General features: G+C 44.8%; 1 protein-coding gene across 2 annotated transcripts in view; it reads right to left on the minus strand.

The window, feature by feature from the left end:
* Positions 1-22,229, minus strand: part of Gnpat (glyceronephosphate O-acyltransferase) — a 32,446-nt gene that overhangs the window by 2,781 nt on the left and 7,436 nt on the right. For both annotated transcript variants that reach the window (XM_046432032.2, XM_058575044.1), the window contains exons 2-12: positions 17,917-18,099; positions 13,476-13,652; positions 10,896-11,025; positions 7,978-8,105; positions 7,524-7,599; positions 7,118-7,269; positions 6,869-6,999; positions 5,166-5,389; positions 2,461-2,703; positions 1,185-1,264; positions 313-453 (exon numbers count right to left, since the gene is read on the minus strand). In XM_046432032.2, the coding sequence (XP_046287988.1) occupies positions 313-453; positions 1,185-1,264; positions 2,461-2,703; positions 5,166-5,389; positions 6,869-6,999; positions 7,118-7,269; positions 7,524-7,599; positions 7,978-8,105; positions 10,896-11,025; positions 13,476-13,652; positions 17,917-18,099 (1,665 nt within the window). The remainder of the gene's footprint in view (positions 1-312; positions 454-1,184; positions 1,265-2,460; positions 2,704-5,165; positions 5,390-6,868; positions 7,000-7,117; positions 7,270-7,523; positions 7,600-7,977; positions 8,106-10,895; positions 11,026-13,475; positions 13,653-17,916; positions 18,100-22,229) is intronic.

Raw genomic sequence — 22,229 nt, forward strand, 5'->3', positions numbered from 1 at the left:
TGCATTCACTAAGTGCTTATTATGTGTAAAACATTTTGCTACACACTAAGACCAAAAGACACAAGACACAGCATGACAACAGTGTTTGGGTAAAACTATGGTTACATGAAGACTGTGCTCTAGGTCTCACTAAGCTGTCATTCTTTTGGTTCTGTGATGGACCAGGCCTTCTCCTCCTCCTCTAGACACCTGGGAGGTAACTTCATTCACTGGGAAAAATCCTGGACCACCAGAGCAATAATACGTGTGGAGTGGAAAAATCTTTTAATTTGATATCAGGGTCATAAAGAAGAACTTGCCAAATTTACATACCTGATAACATTCCACAAAAGGTTTAAAGAGTCCTACTAGAAATTCTAACACAGTCTTTCCTTTCTCTGTGACAAGGATGTCCCTTAAAGTCAACTGAATGGTCTCACTTTTACAAAGCAGGTAACAACCTTCTTCGAAGTCCTGGAAGGGAAAAGGGGAAGCCAGAATGTATCCGGGAATTCAGGTTCATGGGAATAGGCATCTCAACACACATGAGCCCTCAGCCATGACACCAGCTAGTCACAGCCTCCCAGGACCACCTGGAAGCTCCACAGCAGCACAAGAAAACCACTGGGCGGACAGACTTTCTTTCACTGTGCGCAGCCACACTCCTTAATCTAACTAGCAAGTGTGTGCGAAGAGTCCCAAAGACACTTAAGAGTTGTGCTCACACTAAAAGCTTGCTGGCATGCTTGCTCTCAAGTCCCACAGAATAAAACGAAGCCTGCTCTCCTTAGCACAGCAACCAAAGCCTGCACCATCTGTGTGTGTTCTACCACTGCCTACACCAGAGTACTAGCAGGCCCACTTGCTCAACTGCCCACACTGCCAGCAAGGCCACCTACTGCTCCTCTCCAGGCTGAGGCACCTTCCTGCCGGACTCATTCCAACACGTTGTGAGCAGAAAGGCGTGTGTAGACTTACAAACATCTACTGGAACAGCCATTTACAGAGCTGCACTAGTGGCTCCAGAAGGGACCCTCCTCACAAAGAATCCCTAGGTTATTCACTACTCATCACCATCTGCTGTGCAGCTCTGGGTCTGCTGGACCGTGAGCGCCTGCGTTTCTCACCATGTTGCCTGAGAATGTGCCTGCCTGCTTGCAGAACTCATGCATGCACGCCTGCTCTCCTGCTGTGTGCAGACTTACCCTCAGTGTGCTTCCCGGAAGGAAGATGAACTCATCTGAAAACATGTCACGGAGGAAGTGGAAGCAGCTGTAGACATCCTCTGTAAATACATTTGTTACATAAGATCACCATGCTGCTTTTTAAACTTTCAGGGAGTATCAGGAAGTCCATGAAACCCCAAAATGCAGTCCTTCAAAGGCGCATTTTTAAAAATGTTTTCAGTTGTCAATGGATCTTTACTTTTATATGTGGTAATGAGAATCAAACTCAGTGCCTCACACATGCAAGGCAAGTGCTCTACCAATGAGCTATAGCCCCAGCCCCCAAAGGTGCATTTTTATGCATATAATAGGAAAGAATTAAGTCCCCTGTGGGAAGCCAGAATCAACCACAACTTCACCTGCAGAGTAAACTAGTCTAGCACAGTTTTAATGTGCTAAAATACAAACAAGCTTCTAATAAGTCAGTCAGGTAACAAGGAAGATACCACAGTCCTGAGAAGCCTGGGACATCACTTCCCCTATGCCAAAGTCCCCATGGGGGAGAGGAACTGATTTCCTAGCTTCCCTCGACACTCATAGTCCTGCATCTTTATTATACCTGTGGTCTCTTCCCTGTGAAGGGAAAAAAAGAAAAAAAAAAAAAAAAGAAAGAAAGAAATCACCAATGGAACCCCAACTCTAGGCCCACTGCAGGCGGCTCTGATGTGGGGCTCCCCCAGGGATCCTCATGCAGACCCAGGTAGAGACCATGGCCTGGACTATAAGCTCCTGCCAATATGAGCTGTGCCTGACTCACTTCCCCGCTCCTCAGTGCAATGTGCACGCTACTGCGCTGGTGTTCTGTTGGACAAGGGCCTGTCACAGCAGAACAGAACAGACCAGGACATGGGGCAAGTGTGCTCACATGCAGAGCCTTCTCTGAGCAATCACGCAACTCTGTAGGCCTAATTCTCGCTTATAGTAGAAGATGTTTAGGTTAGGCAATTTCTAGGTCCTTCCAATTCTAAGTTTTTCTTTCTTTTTTTTTTTTTTTTTGGAGGTGGGGTCTTGCTGTATTGCCCAGGTGGGTCTCAGTCTCCTGAGCAGCTGGGACTACAGATGGGTACATGCTACTGTGCCCTCCAATTCTAGGACTCTAAGATAGATGATAACGTGTTTCAGGAGCAAAGCTAACTTCTGAGGGTGAAGGCCCTGCGCCCTGCCAGTGGTGTCCTTGCTGTGCACTATTGCTCCCTCTATGGAACTGCAACGCTAGGCTTCTTCTGAAGTTCAAGGACACGTTCCTGAAAGTTACCTTTCCTGAACCCAGGTGTCATCTGCAAGGCTACAGCTACTAAGGAAGGACGGACAAAAATGTTGAGCAACTGGTTCCTATAAGCTGAGCACATAAGCAGAGTGATATGCTGGAAAATGAGTCCATCGACCACTTCCGAGTCTCCGGAGTCCACGTTCAGAATCACCTGGTCTTTAACGAGGCTGGCAAGGTTGGAATGCAGAAGAATGCTGGACTGGACAACTTCCTCAGCAGGCTCATTATCTGCACACAAAGACAACATGTGTAAATGAGACAGGGTCTGCAGGGCAGGCCTGGCCTGAGAGCAGAGGTAGAGGCTGGGCTACTCTCTTACCAGCTGCGGTCAAGGTCAATGAAGGACAGTGGAAAGAAGACTTCATGTATGGAATCTTTCGGGACATGTACATAACACCGTCTACCCTAAGACTGTCAGCCATTCTGAAGTACACATCAGTTCCCAATCTGAAAATCAACACCTGCTGTCTACCTCAGGAACCAAGGGCACAAAACATTTGCAAGAGCAAGTTACATGACTGGAAAAATCACACGCACACGGATTTAACAATACTAAGACACAAAGGTCTGTGATTGGTGCATGAGTACATTAAACATACTTCTTACAACCCACCCAGCTCCTAGCACCACGTCTCAGAGCACAGAGAGACATGTGTCTCTTCCCCACATCTAGCATCATTAGAGAGACAGAGCAACCATGGTTCCTGTAGCTCATCACCCGACACTACCTTGGGCTTGAACATGGCCAACAGGTAGTCACAGAAGCAGAATGCAGAGATGGTGATGTTTAACAGCAAGGGCACTTGTTTTACTATGAACCTCAGCCAGACAGCTGGGTGTTAGGTCCTGCTGACGCTGCAGGGGAGGGACAAATGAGGGGTGTGGCTTATAACCAGGGAATGAACACAAGGTCTCAGAGTAAAGGCCCATTCCTGGATGGTACGTGGACTGCATAGATATGGCTGCTCATTCCAAGACTCTGAACTCGGTTCCCTTCAGTGGCCTCAATCACACTCATTCTTGATCAGCTTGTCCTCTCAGCTTGCTTAAGTTAATGGTATGTAGGAAATGATATAAAAAGCTCCAGAGAACTGGAGATGCAGCTCAGTGGCCCAGTGCTTGATTGGCATGCAAAAGGCCCTGGGTTCAATCCCCAGCACTTGAAATAAATAAATAAGTAAATAAATGCAGGCTCTAGATACGAGAATGCTTAGGACTGTGTGATAATTTGAGTAAAAAAGAACAAAGGAACTGAACGTATGCTCTAAAATTAGGAAGCACAGTTGCTCTGGCCTCAGTCACTTGGATATGACAGACTCTGTAATAACCAGGGTGGTGCAGTGTCAGCCAGCCACAGGTACTCTTATGCAGTCACATACTTATCCTGTCTTCAAAAAGCAAGACACCTTAGAGAGACCGGTGTCTATGTATTCACATGTCCCCAGGGCACATAGTTATAGGTCAACACTTTACCTGGCCCACTCACAACACCAAATACTTGCTACCTTGTGTCATAATTTACATGCCCCCCACCTCCTACCAGACCATCACAATGCTAAGACAGATGTCACCTCCCTCTTTCCTCACTGGTGACAAGCACTGGACTGCCTGGCTCTTGTTAGGAATTCCTCCTGGACTCCTCTTTGCTGTGCGCCAGCTCAGCCACCACTGGGACCGGGTGTCCTCACTTCTCAGCTGGGCACAGGAGCCTCCTAACCTGTCTCCAGTCTCTTCCATGGAGGTCCATCTTTAGAGCTGGTAGCCGGGTGTTTTCTAAAGGCCACTCTGTCTTACTGCTTACATCCATTATGGCTTTCTGTAGCTGAGAGGTTTCAGTCCAGATCTGAGGCCCACAGGCTGAGGCAATCTAGCTGCCACCTACAGCCTTTTCTTCTGTTCACCCCACCCAGCGGCAGCTTTCTAACATGCAGGTCACCAGATGCTGATGCAGGTCACCAGGTCACCGTTTTGCATTTGCTATTCCTGCATGGACCAGGCACCACTCTCTGAGGAGCTCCTCTCCTGTCGAGGGGCTGCAGAGTCACTCTGTGAAGTCTCCCTTCACCCACGGTATTCTCAGGCATTCTCAACAGTGCGTCCACAGCTCACTGACCCTACTGCTTGTTCACACATCTGACGTCGGCATGGTGAATGTACATAGGCAGTTAACTAGAAACAATTACCTGATTGAGAAAGGACTGCAATTCCATCTGCCATCTATATAATCTTAAATCAAACAGACTGAAACAACTTCCACTAATTCTTGTTACATACACCCCCGATTTCCAGCACAGCATTCAAAACATGGACAAGATTTTTGCCAAGCTGTTTTCATCTGAGAACTGCGTAAAGCTGGATGAGGCCAGCCCTTCAGAGTGTGCCACCCACAAGGCAAATGGGATGCTAACATGAGGTCATCTGAGAGAAGAAAGGACTCCTGTCCCTAGTCTCTACTCTGATGGGTACAAAGGGACAATGGTCCAGTCCTCAGGTGTTTATAGTCTCAGGGGGACATGACATGAAAATGCTTATACTCGAGGGCCAACATGCTGGGTTCCAGTCCTTGAGGGGTAAAAACAGACAAGGGTCCTTTTCTCTGAAGGATGTTTAGCTCAGCTCTCACGCAGGTTTCTCACATCTAGAATTCATTCCCAAATTAAGAGTGAAAGGCGAGCCTCCACACGACATACCAGGCCACAGGAGGAGCCCTCCGAACATCTGGGCCAAGCCCTTCAGCCACAGAGTCTTCTCCACCAGGGCATCGAAGTCCATACATGGCCGGTTCTGAAGCAGAACAGCAACTGCCAAGCTCCAAGGGCTCAGAACAAGGTTTTCAATTTGCAAAAGCTGCATTTTGAAGGCAACTTCAGTGACAAAAGCATGCATGTCCTCAGACTGTTTCTGCGGGATATATCTAGAAGGAAGGGACAGAACACATGGCAGATTTGCTACCCACACTCACAGAGTGGGAGGACCCCTCGGAAGGCTGCTCATGCTACTGCCAACCAAATTCCTCAGGCCACCAACAAGAAGTGTTCCTTGCTTTACCACAATGTAATCTGCCCAGACATTTCCAGGACATGCTCTTGAAACAAAAGAAATACTTTTTTTTTTTTTTTTTGGTACTGGGAATTGAACTCAGGGGTGCTTAACCACTGAGCCACATTCTCCAGCTCTTTTTTATATTTCATTTTGAGACAGAGTCTCACTGAGTTGCTTAGCACCTTGCTTTTGCTGAGGCTGGCTTTGAACTCACTATACTCCTGTCTCAGCCTCCCAAGCTGCTGAGATTACAGGTATGCAACACTGTACCCAGCAGGAACTACTCTAAAATCCTAATTCCAGCGGGGAGACTTTTGCTGATTTTTAAATAGTTCATATCACTTCTGTGAAAACCAATATCTCCCTGTAAAATGAATGGCCATCTCTGCAGAATCCTAGCACCATGAACATCTCTACTGTACACCACCCCTGTCAGGCTAACATCTTCACCGGACAGGCTGCTCAGTCTGAGAGCTTGAGTGCCTGTGAGGACCCCATCCTCATCTGGGATCTCTGTCATGCTCGGATCACTGCAAGTGTACACGAGGCCTAAGAGGACAGGGTGGAGCCAAAAGAGATACGCAGGGCCTAACAGCAGCCACACAAGGGACTTGATGAAAACTACGCCAGTAAGGGTCCTCTGTATAGGCCAGCTGGCCAATGTGAGGTCTAAAGAATGGGTGGCAGCAGGAAGCCCATAGACACTTGAGGTGACAACGCAGCTACTGGAGAGGCACAGCCCCACTGGGGAACTCTGCCTCCTCAAGGACCTAATATGCTTTCATGGGAACAGGGGCTCAGTCCCATGCACGGCTACCACACACTCTTTTCTGGAATCAAACCAGTGCTCAGGACACATGCTGGCTGGACTCCAGCAGGCTCAATGGCTCCTACAGTGCACTTGTTAACAGCAGCACTCTTCTTCCTAATGTTGAGAGAGTTCCCCTAAGAAGGCGATTTTGTCTGATTGCATGTCTGACACAAGTATCCTGCAGAGAATCAACTGTTAGCAAGCACAGATCATCTTCACTGAAGCCTTCCAATGACAAAAACGAAATGACGGGAAGGAGATTGATTGAATTATAACCTATACCTGTATGAATGTAGCATAATGAATCCTGTCAATATGTAGAATTATAATGCACCGATAACAATTATGATAAGTAAATAAATTAACAGTTTTAAATAAAAAAGGAAGAAAGAAAACGAAGCAGCACAGCTTCCCTGGTGATATGTTGTGTGCTCTCAGGTAAACCACAGTTTAGGCTTGGAGGCCATCAGCCCAGATCTCGATTTACACTGCTAGGTTTAACCCTCCTCTCTGCATCAGGTATCAAAACAGGCCTTGCACCTTGGAACCAAGTTATACGGGCTCCGACTCATCCTCCCAGCTGCCAGAGATCGAAGCGACACAGGGTCTCCAAAGTACACGTGGATGCTTCCAAAATTTTCAGAGAGAATCTTTCTGGCTTTCAACAACCCCTAGTAGCATCATAATGGGGAAAGAAAAAAAAAGGAGTATACTTATAAAGTCAGAACACGTATAAATTGGGATATTCTCTCTATTTGATGAAAATCAAGTCGGGCCATCCTCACGTACAGTTGTAGATTCTTTTGGCTTTGGGACTCCTAGAAGTTCATATGCATAAAGAGTTTCTTCCAATATCTTATCGTAACTGATGCTAATTGGGACAAGGTAGGTGTCAAAAACTTCTCTTTTAAAAAATGGCTCCATCACAATGTTCAGGAGACCTGTAAACATAGAGGAAAATGTTTTCTCATTCACACTGGGGAGTAGAGCACACAGAGGCATAAATAAGAAGACAGCAAAAGTGTGCACATATCCTAAGCCCAGGAACCGTTCCACTTATAGAAACAGTTACACTTACAAAGAAACAATTATCTTGTCTAAAAATTTTAAAAGTATCAAGTTCTATTTAGCAGTGATCAGAAAGTCACATCTAAATCCTTTGGGTCTGTACTTTTCTAATTTATAAGTGACCTACCAAATTTAGGAGTCAGTGTCTTGGCAGAGCGGCTCCTGGTCCCTTCGAGGAAAAATTCAACAGGAGCATAACCATTCTTTAAAGAGAAAACAAACAAGACACAAAACCCATTGCCTACTCTCAAAATGACCTTTTTTTTTTTCCCCGGAACTGGGGATGGAACCCAGGGCCCTTGGCGCATGCTAGACACACGCTCTACCACTGAGCTCTATCCCCAGCCCCATAGGTCCTTCTTTTGATTCCTTTCCCCATGCCCTCCCAACCCTCTAAATAAATAAATGCTGCTCACAGCAACACGTAGGCAAGGGAGCCACAGACTGCTGAGGCTTGGAATGTTCCTCAAGGGGGAAAACAGCTAAATGGTCTATTTAGAAATTCACAATTTGTAAAAGCAAAACAAACATCAGTGGAATGAAAATGAGCTTGAAAAAACCTGGCCATCACATGCATTTACCCGTAACATGGTCTTTACATATTCAGAGAACACCGCCCAGTAGAGTTTGTTGCCACCAAAGGTACGCCGCATGAAAAAGGCACCTGACATCCTCAGCAGCTCCCCAACCAGTCGCATTCCCAGGAAGTCTGAAAAACAAAGGAAACTTTCTCAAGCCCTGAGCTTAGAGGCCATCAGATTACACACGGGACATGGACAGTTACACTGAGACTGAGTTAATGAGAGGACAGCTCAGAACCACTGAAGAGAAGGGGCGCTGCAGCCAGAAGTCGCTGGGAGGCTCCATGCGCTGTGCCGACACCAACTGGCCAGAATAGGCCACAGCAGGGCGGCAGCAACATCCCAGGTCCAGGTCCTTGGCCAGGCTCTGAACCAGACGACAAGGCCACCTCTGTCCTCACACCTGAAGAGCCAGGCCAACCTGCTCTCACCCCCACCCCAGCAGGTAAAAACATCCAACTACGTCCAGCAGGACAGATTACACAGAGAGGCAGCTCTACTAGCAGTTTTAAGAAAGGTTTTCTCTTCTTTTTCCTTAATTTCCAAGTATCTTCCTCATATCTTTATTCAGATAAAAATTCTCAGGAAGTGCTTGAGTCCCAGCAGTTTTCACCGTACAGTTTTCTACATTTATTACCAAAGGTGAACACTTAAATCCCAGCTTTCCTGGTGGCCTTAAAAGGAAGCTGATAAAAGTAGGACTGCTAAGGCAGATATGTCATTTAAGAATCAATTCTACAGAAATAAAACACTGATATAAAGTTATAATACAACAACTTTGTAATAATGATCCTGCTAAATTATACACCCATGATACTGAACATTATACAGTATCAAAAGTAGCGCAATACACAAGATGAAGTCTTACTTTAAGCCATATATAGAAATTAACTCAGTGCCTCAAAGACCTAAAGGTAAAGCTGAAGTGTAAGATTCCAAGGAAAACACAGGGGAAAGTCTTCACGGCACTAAATTTGGCAATGATGTCTTGCACGGGACAAAAGCAAAGGGAACAGAAGAAAAATAAATTGGACTGTATCAAAATGTAAATGTCTGTGTATCCAAGATGTAATCAAGAGCAATGCAGGTAATGGGAGGCACCATTTACAAATCATCTATCTGGTAAAGGATTTGCAGAAAATATAAAGAACCTCTACAACTCAACAACAACCTAAAACAACCCAACTAAAAAATGGATGATGAACTTGAACAGAAACTTTTCCAAAGAAGTTACATAAATGGCTAAAAAGCATGGGAAAGGATGCTCAGCCTCATTGCTCACCAGGGAAATGCAAGTCAGAACCACAGTGCTGTTCATTCCATGCCCACTGGAAGTGGCACTACTGAAAACAAAACCCCATAAAGCAACAAGGACAGGCCAGGACATGGAGAAACCTGAACTGCCTGGTGGAGCCATGTGGAAGCTCCTCAAGTTCGAATAAAGTTACCAGATGATCCAGCAATTCCACTCCTTGGTATATGTCTAACACAAATTGAATACAAGGTCTTTTTTTTTTTTTTGTATTTTTTGGTTCTGGGGATTGAACACTCTGTGCTTTGCCACTGAGCTACAGCCCCCGTTTGTTTGTTTGTTTTGGAGACAGGTCCTACTGAGTTGCTCAAGGCCTTCTTGAGGCTGGCCTCAAACTTGCAATCTTCCTGCCTCAGCCTCCCAAGTCATTGGGGTTACAGGAGTGTGCCACCATGCCCGACCTGAAAGCAGGGCCTTTTAAATTTTCTTTTGTGGGGGAGTATTAGAGGTTGAACCCAGGGGAACATTACCACTGAACTACACCCCAGTCCTTTTATTTTGAGCCAAGGTCTCATCTGAGGCTCTGATGTGATCCTCCTGCCTCAGTCTCCTGAGTTACACGTGTGGCCACTGCACCTGGGAGCTGAAAGCAGGGTCTTGAACAGATAAGTGTCCTCCTATATCCACAGCAGTGTCATCTGCAATAGGCAGAAGGGAAAAGCAACCCAAGTATCCACTGGGGTGAAGGAATAAACTAACATGTCTATTCACACAAGGAATATTATTCAACCTTAGAAAGGAGGGACATTCTGACCAGACTATATGGGAGAAGCTTGAAAGGATGTGCACCACCACATCACTGCAGGGGAGACCCTGGCACTTCCACCTGTGGGAACCACCAGAGCTATCAAGTTCACAGAGGAGACAGCAGAACAGTAGGTACTTGGGCTGGGAAGGAAGGATGGAGAGGTCCTGTTCTGTGGGTATGGCTTCCATGCTGCAAGGATGGACAATGTGGTGGCTGCATGACACAGTGAGTACACTTGACACCTCTCAATGTAGGCAAGATGGCAAGTTCATGTTATATGTATTTATTCACAAAAAATACATTTTATTTATTTATTTTTTTTAAAGAGAGAGAGGAGAGAGAGAGAGAGAGAGAGAGAGAGAGAGAGAGAGAGAGAGAAAGAGAGAATTTTTTAATATTTATTTCTTAGTTTTCGGTGGACACAACATCTTTGTTTGTATGTGGTGCTGAGGATCGAACCCGGGATGCACGCATGCCAGGTTGAGCACGCTACCGCTTGAGCCACATCCCCAGTCCCACAAAAAATACATTTTAAAAGTTAGACCTGTTTATTTACCTAGAGGGAGAGATATCAGTATATTATCAAATACAAAAGCCAGAAGGTAGTAATTACACATGGGTAGTACAATCACATTCTTCAAACTGAAACCAAAGAGCCCTGTGTGCCTGCACGCCTGTCTCCATCTGCCCAGAACAAGGAGCCAAGAGAGAAGGACCCACATCAGGCTGTCACACTCTGGGTCCTGAGAGGAGGCTGGGTTAACGTTGCCTTCCATACTCCAGCAGGGCTAGAACCATTCCTGTGAATGTTTTAATCTATAAGGTTAAAAAAAAAAAAAGGAGCAGATCAGTACATACCCATTCCTGCTGCTATGACTGGCACAGGCAAGTCGTAGTTGTACAAAAGAAAAGAGAGCATCAGAAAGTCAATGTAACTCCGGTGACTAGGCAGCAGGACAACGGGGTGCTCCTGGATAGCGCGTTGAAGCTTGAAAAAATATTACATTTGGAATAATTTCAGTTATCACATTCTCTATGATTTTAAATCATACCTCAAATCAAAAATCAGGAGGACAAGTCTATGCTTAAAGGTAATGCTAACCATGTTTTTGCCTTTGCTACATACATACAAACTTCACTTGCTCTGACCAGATTAAGTATTATTTTGGAGTTCTAGTTAAACAATTTCACCCAATACAAGAATATTAAATATATAAATTTTATGAATCAGAATAGTAACGATTATCACAAGCATGTATTATTTGGGCATTTTATACACCAGTCATCTGACATGGATTTTCTAACATGTACTTGAAAGTAAGGTCTAAATCTTTGCTTCCCTGTTGATCACATGGGCATGTACCTTATGAATGGTGGAGCTGAGGGTGAGACCCAGGTCAGCCTGCCTTACACAACCAACCCAAGTCAGCTGCAGTGGTGCATGCCTATGATTCCAGCAACACAGGAGGCTGAGGCAGGAGGACTGCTAGTTTGAGGCCAGCCTCAGCAACTTGGCAAGGCCCTGAACAACTTAGTGAGACCCTGTCTCAAAATAAAAAAATAGGACTGGAGATGTGGCTCAGTAGTTAAGTACCCCTGGGTTCAATCCCTAGGACTGAAAAGAGCCAACCTGAACTGTTGCCCTGGCCTGGGTGCTTACAGCAGCAGAGAACAAGGCTTCTCTGGGAGAGATTTAACAGGGGCTTTCATAAGTGTTTTTGTTTTGTTGCAGTACTGGGCATTTAACTCAGGGGTGCTCTGCCACTGAGCTTAATCTCCAGCCCTTTTTTATTTGAGACACAGTCTCACTTAGTTGCTAAAGGAACTTGCAATCCTCCTGTCTCAAGTCTCTCGAGTTGCTGGGATTGCAGGTGTGCATCACCACAGTCAGCAGGATTTATAAATGAGTAGGACAAAATAAGAGGAATGTTTCTCTATGTATGGCTGCCTGGAGAATGGGCATCACATAGTTGGGAGAGACACTTGAGATTCCAGATATATTCAAGTCACAGACTCAAACACAGTCACTGGTATCAATTTGTTACCTGTTTTTCTGAAATCTAAACATAATGAATCAAGGCAGGTAATTTGTGATTGGTAAAACACAGCTTGCCAATATGCCCTGGGCCCAAACACTACACCAAATATTGTTTGACAGATCCAGAGACTAAGTCAGTGATATCAAAAAGAATCATGGGAAAAAAAAAATGCTTGACAGGAAAGCAGACAATCAAATACAGGCACAACATTAAAAGGCAGGAGGAAGAGGCAAAGGAAGATTAAGAGCTTTCCTAGGAGAAAACAAGCATTAAAAAACAAGGGAGTTGGGGGGCTGGGGTTGTGGCTCAGTGGGCGAGTGCTCGCCTAGCATGCATGAGGCACTGGGTTCGATCCTCAGAACCATATAGAAATAATATAAATATTAACAAAAAAAACAAAAACAAAAAAAACAACAACAAAAAAAAAAAGTGAGTGAGCAGAACATTCACAAGGAAAGCTCTTCCTTACAGGAAAAGGCAAGCTTCCCAATAGCACCAGCAAGGGAAGGACCACTAGGCAGTTTTCAGAGCAATGTAATCCAGGCAAAAACTAGCAGTGGATGCACACCTAGTAGGCAGTCGGACAGAAACAGGACAGTGACTGTTTCCAAAATCCCTCAAGATGCTTACTGTGGACAGAGGGAAAGTAGAAACTCTACAGTGGAGAAACTCGGGAGGCATGGCCTCAACCAAGTGATGAGGGACACCCCGTGAGGAACAGTACAGACGTGCTGAGGAGAACCCAGCATCGCCTCTAAGGTATTCCTGCCCAAAGTGCACCCCTGAGCCCACCATGGAGGGACACAGTTCATGTCTAGCCCAAGGGATACTGACATAACTGGCCTCTGCTGGGAACAGTATGACACCCAGAGACACAAGCAAAAACACGGAGAACTTGTTCTGGATCAATGAACTCGAAGGAGAGGGGAGGCTGGACATAGCCCACACCCTAAGGCTTCTCTGGCTCTGCAGGACATGAGTGTGAGGAGTGCCAACGGCAGCTGTGAGGTCCACTTCACAAGTGACACGTCCCGACTGATTCATGTTGGTAACTGTACCATAAGAGAATGACTTTATTTATACGAAAAGCTTTGGCAAACAGGATAAAGGAAATGTTGGAGAGGAGTCCGGGTGAAATATAGACAAAATTCTTTGTATTACATGTCTAACTTCTGTGAACATGGGATGTTGACTGGTCTGAAAGTCGTACTTGACCAAGTACATTAGTTTGAAATCAGGAGTCTAGAGCTGAAAGGAAGAAGGCAAAACCAAGCCCAGAGAAGCACATCCTCTTCTGCCACGCTGATACCTGGTACTTGGACCCTCAGCACCTGCCAGCTCAGGAGATGCCCGAATTGTTGCCAGGGTACAGAAGGGCTGGGTCTAAGTCAGTACTTACTTTCTGAATGCCTTCTTCATTCACACACACCTTCGAGAAAATCTGTTTAAATATTTTACTCAAGGCGAAAGCAAAAAACCGAACGACTCCCAAACGCAGCTTATGGCTCATCTCATCCAGGATCTCACATGCTTCCTCGCGGAGGACATCGACAGACTGGAGAGACTCCGTGGAGAGCTGGAAGGAGAGGGACGCAGAGATAAGCCAGAACTCTATTCCAACCAGTATAGCTAGCTTCAAATGGACCAGGATTATACAACTCCAAGATGGTGTGTTTTCTTCTTGTTTTAAATTGACATAGTGTTTTTTCCAACACAGTATAGTAGATAAATGGTCTTATTTTTTCCTCTTTTGGAAGAAAATCATTTTATTTTAATTAATTCACAAAGAATAACATTAAAACAGCCAGTTTAAGGAGGGCACACAAACATTTTCCCATCCCCCAATTCTGTGTCAACTCAGTGACCAGAGCACCCTTTTCCACTGCCATTCAGAAACAGTGACGTTATAAAGTGAAGTTTTACACTTCATACTTCCATCTCCCATGACACCTTCATGCTAAAGTAACTTGGTCATCGGAGCCAACTTTCCACTTCTTTGACTTGAACTTCTTGATGAGAAGAGTCCACCTGCAGTTCTGCAGTGTCTCAGCACCTCACTGAAACCCTCACAGGGCTTAACATCACCCTGATTCTGGACACATTCCAAAAATTGTTTTAATCTCATAAAAGCAAGAGCGCCCCGTGCTGCTGCTATGCTGGCTGGCTCCCTGAGGCTCCTGGTAAGTGATAGCCCAGTCCAGTGTGTGCTCCACAGCCACATTCACTGCAGCAGCAGGAGAACAACCTGCAGGTGGTGGGGCTGCTGCTGGAGCTGGCCTGGGCACAGCTCTTATCCAGCAGGCCAGGCTGGCTGGGGGGCCACAGGCCAGGTGTGGTCCCAGCTTTTACGCAGCATGTTAAGCATGCGGCAACTGTGTCCAGAGTGCAAACCTGAATGAGCTCATGTAGGTAAGTTTAAAGGCTAGAAATGTGAAGAGAATCAGCATTCCAGAGAAAGGAACCAGGCAGGAGACCAGGCCCACATAATGGCTGTCGCTTACAGTTCTCTGACCCCAGACAGGAAGACAGAAGAGGAAGGGCTGATTCCACCACCATCCCTCCAGTGCGCAGTGCCTCCCTCTCCATTAGCAGGCTGACATTGGCTGTTTTACCATCATTTGGTGAAGATGAGAAATGAATTTTTGGAATACAGGGGCTTTGAAGTCTGATCCTGGCTTCAGTTCTCCCCACGAGTGCACATCAGACCCCACCCTTCCTTTTCCTTGTCATTGGTGGCTCCTTGAAACCAGTCCAGGTTCTTCTGAGGCCAGGGAAGTTGGAATTTTGCAAATCTGTGGTACCAACCAGCAAGGCAGGCATATTTGGTACAGAGAAATCTGGCTGGTTTGGGAGATCTGCTCTATGATTTGCCTAAGATTGCAAAGTGCTAATTCTATCTGAGGGCCTGCCCACCCCCCCCCCCCAGAGGTTCTGGCTGACTTGAGCTATTTATAGCTATGAAGATTACTTGTGACTTGTTGTGATGTACTGTGGCCTATGCATCTGAAAGCATACCTTAATGGCTGCTCTAGGCATCCTGTTAGTCAGCTGTGTTATGGCCATTGACTTGATAAAGGCTAAACTAGTTTAATATAATTGTTTTACGAGTTCTTTTAGTTTGATTTTTTGTTTGACTGGCTTTAAAGAAACTGAAAAAAAAATCTGATGGCTGTAGCAATAGTCTTATTCAAAATTTATAAATCTTCCTAGGTGTGGTGATGCATGTCAGTAATTCCAGCGCTTGGGAGGTTGAGGCAGCAGGGACAGAAGGAGCACAAGTTCAAGGTCAGCCTGGGCAACTTAGCAAGACACTAAGAAAAGGAAAGGAAAGGAAAGGAAAGGACAGGACAGGACTGGGGATGAAACTCAGTGGTAGAGCACCTGAGTAAAATCCCCAGCAACCCCCACACTTAAAATAACTACAAAAGATGTAGCAATATGAGGTTCCCCATGTCTAGTAACAATAAGATCACGGCAGAGCCAAGAGGTGCCCATGCCTGGTGACACTGCAGCTGTCCGGAGGTCCTAGCACAATGCATGGCTCCCAGTCTGTGGTGATACTGGAGCAAGTAAACAGGAACCAGGAACTGAGAGCAGGCAGCTCCAGGGGCCCCTGCAGGATGTGAGGCCTAATGGTAGCTCCTATGTCCCTAGTTTATGTACTTACTATGCTCCACTTTTTACTGTTATTTTACAGTGTATTTCTCCTACTTGTTTAGAAAAAATAAAAAGATACTGTAAAATAGCACATGTGGGACTGGGGTGAGGATCATGGTGAACGCTTGCCCAGCATGTGCCAGGCCCAGGTTCCAGCTCAGCACCATATACACAAGAAGCAGCATGCTGCTTTGCTCCTGGTGCTCAGTCAGGTCTTCCATACGTCACGCCCTCTGTGCTTGACTTAGCCTCATGCTATTTTGCTTCTTGTGGGGCTCAGAGCAACAGGCTCCACCATGTGCGTTCACCACGAGTCCAGCTATGGAGGAGGTACACACTACAATGTTCCTTACAACAATGAAACTGCCTACCAACACACCTGTCCAAACCCAGCCTCTTTTTTTTTTTTTGGTACTAGGGACTGAACTCAGGGGCACTCAGCCATTAAGCCACATCCCCAGCTCTACTTTGTATTTTATTTAGAGACAGGGTCTCACTGAGTTGCTTAGCACCTCATTGTTGCTGAGGCTGGCTTTGAACTCGCAATCCTCCTGCCTCAGTCTCCCGAGCTGGGAGATTACAGGCGTGCACCACTGTGCCCAGCTCTATGAGGGGTTTTTATTCATGAGGAAATCTGACTTCACTTGTGAAATAGGCATAACCAGAGAAAACAGGTAGCTTCTTTGATAAATAAGGCCAATCAAAACAAAGGGATTAGGAGCACAAGTCAACATCCAAATCAAAAGAGAAATCAGAGGGCAGAGAGAACATTCCCCAGGCCATGAACCAGATTAAACTGATGGCCAGCCCTGTGCATCTCCTAACCAGGCACTCAGGAGGCCCAAGTCTGCGGTGACAGACTGATGCCCTTGAGGCTGTTGCTAACCTGTGCTCTGTCCCGCCCGATCCTCAGGACCATAGCTATACAAATGGCACAGAAGGCCTGGTCATTAGTGGCGTGGGCCTTCTTTGCTCCGTGACTCCATTTTCTTTTAAATGAGATCTGAAAGATGATTCAGGTTTTTCCAGTGAAGTGGGTGAAGAAAGTTCTAGTAGAGCAGATCATTATGGCTACAAACCTCCATGTTAGAATACCTGTGGAGCTCTGAGAAACGCCTGTGCCCGTGTCCATGCCAGCTCAGTTAACAATGTCAGTGAGAGGGAACATGCAGCAGGAGTGTTTCAAAGAGCCCAGATTCCAAAGAATAGCAAAGTTTGGAAGATGCCAGTGTGATTTAAGAGAGAACATGTACTAAAGGAACATGTATTAAGAGGATGTGTACTTTCACATACTAAAAATAGCTCAAAACAAAGAACAAAGAGAGGATGACGATAAGCTTTTAGCCTGGAGAGGTGAGTGGGGGCGGTCGGGTAGGGCTTTGTTGGCCTGTGGTGTGAAGCCACAAAAGGCTCTTGAGGTAGAGTGAGAGTGCACAGGAGTGCCCTCAGAACACTGAAGACAGGAAGTGCTCATGGGGCTCTTGCAGCAGTCCCCAGGTGCCACTATCATTGCCTGCACTGGGGTACAGCTATTAGGACAGAAATGGACAGGCTTCAGAAATTGAGAGGTGAAGCTGATCTTTTTTGGTGGTTGTATGGGTACAGGAAGGAAGGAAAGAATGAAGGAAGTGGAGCTGTTCAGTGGGAAAGGAACTTAGACCAGAGAACAGGACTGGGAAGGGAGCAAAGTTTGCTCTGGATGTGTGATTTGAAGACCTCAGAAGGAAGGTGCTCCATAGACAAGATGACATTGTTAACTGAGCTGGCATGGACACAGGCACAGGCGTTTCTCAGAGCTCCACAGGTATTCTAACATGGAGCCATAATGATCTTCTCTATTAGAACTTTCTTCACCCACTTCACTAGAAAAACCTGAATCATCTTTCAGATCTCATTTAAAAGTAAAATCACTTCCCTGACTCTCCACACCAAACTATTTAGTGTCCTTGGATCTTGGGCCACCGCTAGTGTGCCCTGAACTGAATTTCACTGTAACTGTATGACCATCATTGTTCCCTGCCAGCCTAGACACTGCAACTGGTGGCGGCAGTTCTCAGTGTCTAGGAAGGAAGCAAACACACATTATAGGATGACAGGTATTTGGTGAATGTGCTGAATATAGCTAAACCTTAAAGAAGGAACTGGTTACGATGAACAAGTCTGCCTGTGACCAAAGGACTCACCTGCTTAATGACATAATGAATCTCTTCAGAACTGAGAACACTGTATTTAATATCGCTTGGCTTGCAAGGAGTAATTCCCTTATAGACAAGAGGCGTATAGCACTTCATCGCAAACTTCAAGTCACTGACATGTCTCCTCTCCTCTAAGATATCTTCAAAATCATCCCACTTTTTAAGCTCTTTCTGTGAATAAGGCAAATCAAAGAAAGTAATGAGCACATACTATAAAACAAATAGGACAAATTAGGGATGACATAGGAAAGGTTTCACTTTTACCAAATATTTATTCCATGGCCTCTGGACAAAAGAATTGAGTGTTCTGACGTTAGGTTTTCATACACTAAGAAAAAGAAATGTGGGGCTGGGGTTGTGGCTCAGTGGTAGAGCACTTGCCTAGCATGTGCTAGGCCCTGGGTTCGATCCTCAGCGCCACATAAAAATAAATAGAATGAAGGTATTGTGTACAACTACAACTAAAAAATATTTTTTTAAAAAAGAAATGTAACAGAGAAGATGGCGGCGAGGGGAGTGCATTGCCCCCGTGTGCTGCGTCACTGTGTGGGAGTATGACAAGTCAGGACGGCTAAAGGCTATCTTGTTAGGAATTTCCAGCAATAGTGGGGTGCTCCGGAACCTGGAGGAAGGATTTCCATCGCACGAGGATCGGCTACGGGGACTAAAACGCGAGAGATTTGTCGCACGGAGGGTAACACTGCTTATTCAGCAAATCGCCCCGCGGCTAGAGTCTGCAGCGCGCACTGGGAAACGAGGAGATAGCGACGCTGCAGTTTCTACCAGCCGTGCAAGCATCGTACTCAGGGCTGAATTCTGGGTTCGAGACGGGAGAAGGAAGCGGTCCATCTCGGTTCTCCACACCGGTCAGACCACAGAGGAGGCCAGTGGCCACCATGTTGGAGAGCTGACGTCACCATCCCTGTTTTCGACTGACCACAGCTCATTCAGCCATAGAACAGGTAATTTCAGGCTGCCATTCGCCTGCGGCTTGTGGACAGATTGCTCGGGCTCAGTGCATGGGTGCTTCTTAGAGCCTGCTCTTATCGGAGCGAGCACCGAGCGCGGGTCGGCCGAGTTCCGGCTCCCGGAACTGCCCTAGCCCAGGGCTGGGGAGCCTGCGGAGGCTGCTTCTTGGAGCCTGCTCTTATCAGAGCATACACCGAGCACAGAGCGGCCGAGTTCCGGCTCCCGGAACTGCCCTGGCTCAGGGCTAGGAGCCCGCGGAAACTGCTTCTCGGTCCGGGTCCTGCTGAGGGCCGGTCAGGAAAAATCATATCACTCATATGGACTTCGGAAACAAGCAGGTGTGTCCATACTCATATCAAATAAAATAGATTTCAAGCCAAAGTTAATCAAAAGGGATAAAGAGGGACACTACATACTGCTTAAGGGAACCATACACCAACAAGACATAACAATCATAAATATTTATGCCCCAAACAATGGTGCAGCTATGTTCATCAAACAAACTCTTCTCAAGATCAAGAGTCTAATAGACCACCATACAATAATCATGGGAGACTTCAACACACCTCTCTCGCCACTGGACAGATCTTCCAAACAAAAGTTGAATAAGGAAACTATAGAACTCAGTAACACAATTAATAACCTAGACTTAATTGACATATATAGAATATACCACCCAACATCAAGCAGTTATACTTTTTTCTCAGCAGCACATGGATCCTTCTCAAAAATAGATCACATATTATGTCACAGGGCAACTCTTAGACAATATAAAGGAGTAGAGATAATACCATGCATCTTATCTGATCATAATGGAATGAAACTGAAAATCAACGATAAAAGAAGGAAGGAAAAAGCATACATCACTTGGAGAATGAACAATAGGTTACTGAATGATCAATGGGTTATAGAAGACATCAAGGAGGAAATTAAAAAATTCTTAGAGATAAATGAAAACACAGACACAACATATCGGAATCTATGGGACACATTGAAAGCAGTTCTAAGAGGAAAATTCATTGCTTGGAGTTCATTCCTTAAAAAAAGAAAAAAACAACAAATAAATGATCTCATACTGCATCTCAAAATCCTAGAAAAAGAAGAGCAAAACAACAGCAAAAGTAGAAGGCAAGAAATAATTAAAATCAGAGCTGAAATTAATGAAATCGAAACAAAAGAAACAATTGAAAAAATTGACAAAACTAAAAGTTGGTTCTTTGAAAAAATAAACAAAATCGACAGACCCTTAGCCATGCTAGCAAAGAGAAGAAGAGAGAGAACTCAAATTACTAGCATACGGGATGAAAAAGGCAATATCACAACAGACACTTCAGAAATACAGAAGATAATCAAAAACTATTTTGAATCCTTATACTCCAATAAATTAGAAGATAGTGAAGGCATAGATAAATTTCTTAAGTCATATGATCTGCCCAGATTGAGTCAGGAGGATATAGACAACCTAAACAGACCAATATCAATTGAGGAAATAGAAGAAACCATCAAAAGACTACCAACTAAGAAAAGCCCAGGACCGGATGGGTATACAGCAGAGTTTTACAAAACCTTTAAAGAAGAACTAATACCAATACTTTTCAAGCTACTTCAGGAAATAGAAAAAGAGGGAGAACTTCCAAATTCATTCTACGAGGCCAACATCACCCTGATACCTAAACCAGACAAAGACACTTCAAAGAAAGAAAACTACAGACCAATATCTCTAATGAACCTAGATGTAAAAATCCTCAATAAAATTCTGGCGAATCGGATACAAAAACATATCAAAAAAATTGTGCACCATGATCAAGTAGGATTCATCCCTGGGATGCAAGGCTGGTTCAATATACGGAAATCAATAAATGTTATTCACCACATCAATAGACTTAAAAATAAGAACCATATGATCATCTCGATAGATGCGGAAAAAGCATTCGACAAAGTACAGCATCCCTTTATGTTCAAAACTCTAGAAAAACTAGGGATAACAGGAACATACCTCAATATTGTAAAAGCAATCTATGCTAAGCCTCAGGCTAGCATCATTCTGAATGGAGAAAAACTGAAGGCATTCCCTCTAAAATCTGGAACAAGACAGGGATGCCCTCTCTCTCCACTTCCGTTCAACATAGTTCTCGAAACACTGGCCAGAGCAATTAGACAGACGAAAGAAATTAAAGGCATAAAAATAGGAAAAGAAGAACTTAAATTATCACTATTTGCAGATGACATGATTCTATACCTAGCAGACCCAAAAGGCTCTACAAAGAAACTATTAGAGCTAATAAATGAATTCAGCAAAGTGGCAGGATATAAAATCAACACGCATAAATCAAAGGCATTCCTGTATATCAGCGACAAATCCTCTGAAATGGAAATGAGGACAACCACTCCATTCACAATATCTTCAAAAAAAAATAAAATACTTGGGAATCAACCTAACAAAAGAGGTGAAAGACTTATACAATGAAAACTACAGAACCCTAGCATCTTCAACAAATGGTGCTGGGAAAACTGGAAATCCATATGCAACAAAATGAAACTGAATCCCTTTCTCTCGCCATGCACAAAAGTTAATTCAAAATGGATCAAGGAGCTTGATATCAAATCAGAGACACGCCGTCTGATAGAAGAAAAAGTTGGCTACGATCTATATACTGTGGGGTCGGGCTCCAAATTCCTCAATAGGACACCCATAGCACAAAAGTTAATAACTAGAATCAACAAATGGGACTTACTCAAACTAAAAAGTTTTTTCTCAGCAAAAGAAACAATAAGAGAGGTAAATAGGGAGCCTACATCCTGGGAACAAATCTTTACTCCTCACACTTCAGATAGAGCCCTAAGATCCAGAGTATACAAAGAACTCAAAAAATTAGACAATAAAATAACAAACAACCCAATCAACAAATGGGCCAAGCACCTGAACAGACACTTCTCAGAGGAGGACATACAATCAATCAACAAGTACATGAAAAAATGCTCACCATCTCTAGCAGTCAGAGAAATGCAAATCAAAACCACCCTAAGATACCATCTCACTCTAGTAAGATTGGCAGCCATTATGAAGTCAAACAACAACAAGTGCTGGCGAGGATGTGGGGAAAAGGGTACACTTGTACATTGCTGGTGGGACTGCAAATTGGTGCAGCCAATTTGGAAAGCAGTATGGAGATTTCTTGGAAAGCTGGGAATGGAGCCACCATTTGACCCAGCTATTCCCCTTCTCGGTCTATTCCCTAAAGACCTAAAAAGAGCATGCTACAGGGACACTGCTACATCGATGTTCATAGCAGCACAATTCACAATAGCAAGACTGTGGAACCAACCTAGAT

Source organism: Marmota monax, unplaced genomic scaffold, assembly GCF_021218885.2.
Source record: "Marmota monax isolate L192 unplaced genomic scaffold, Marmota_monax_Labrador192_F-V1.1 WCK01_AAM20220418_F8-fsc00071, whole genome shotgun sequence".
In the NCBI taxonomy this organism is placed as follows: domain Eukaryota; kingdom Metazoa; phylum Chordata; class Mammalia; order Rodentia; family Sciuridae; genus Marmota; species Marmota monax.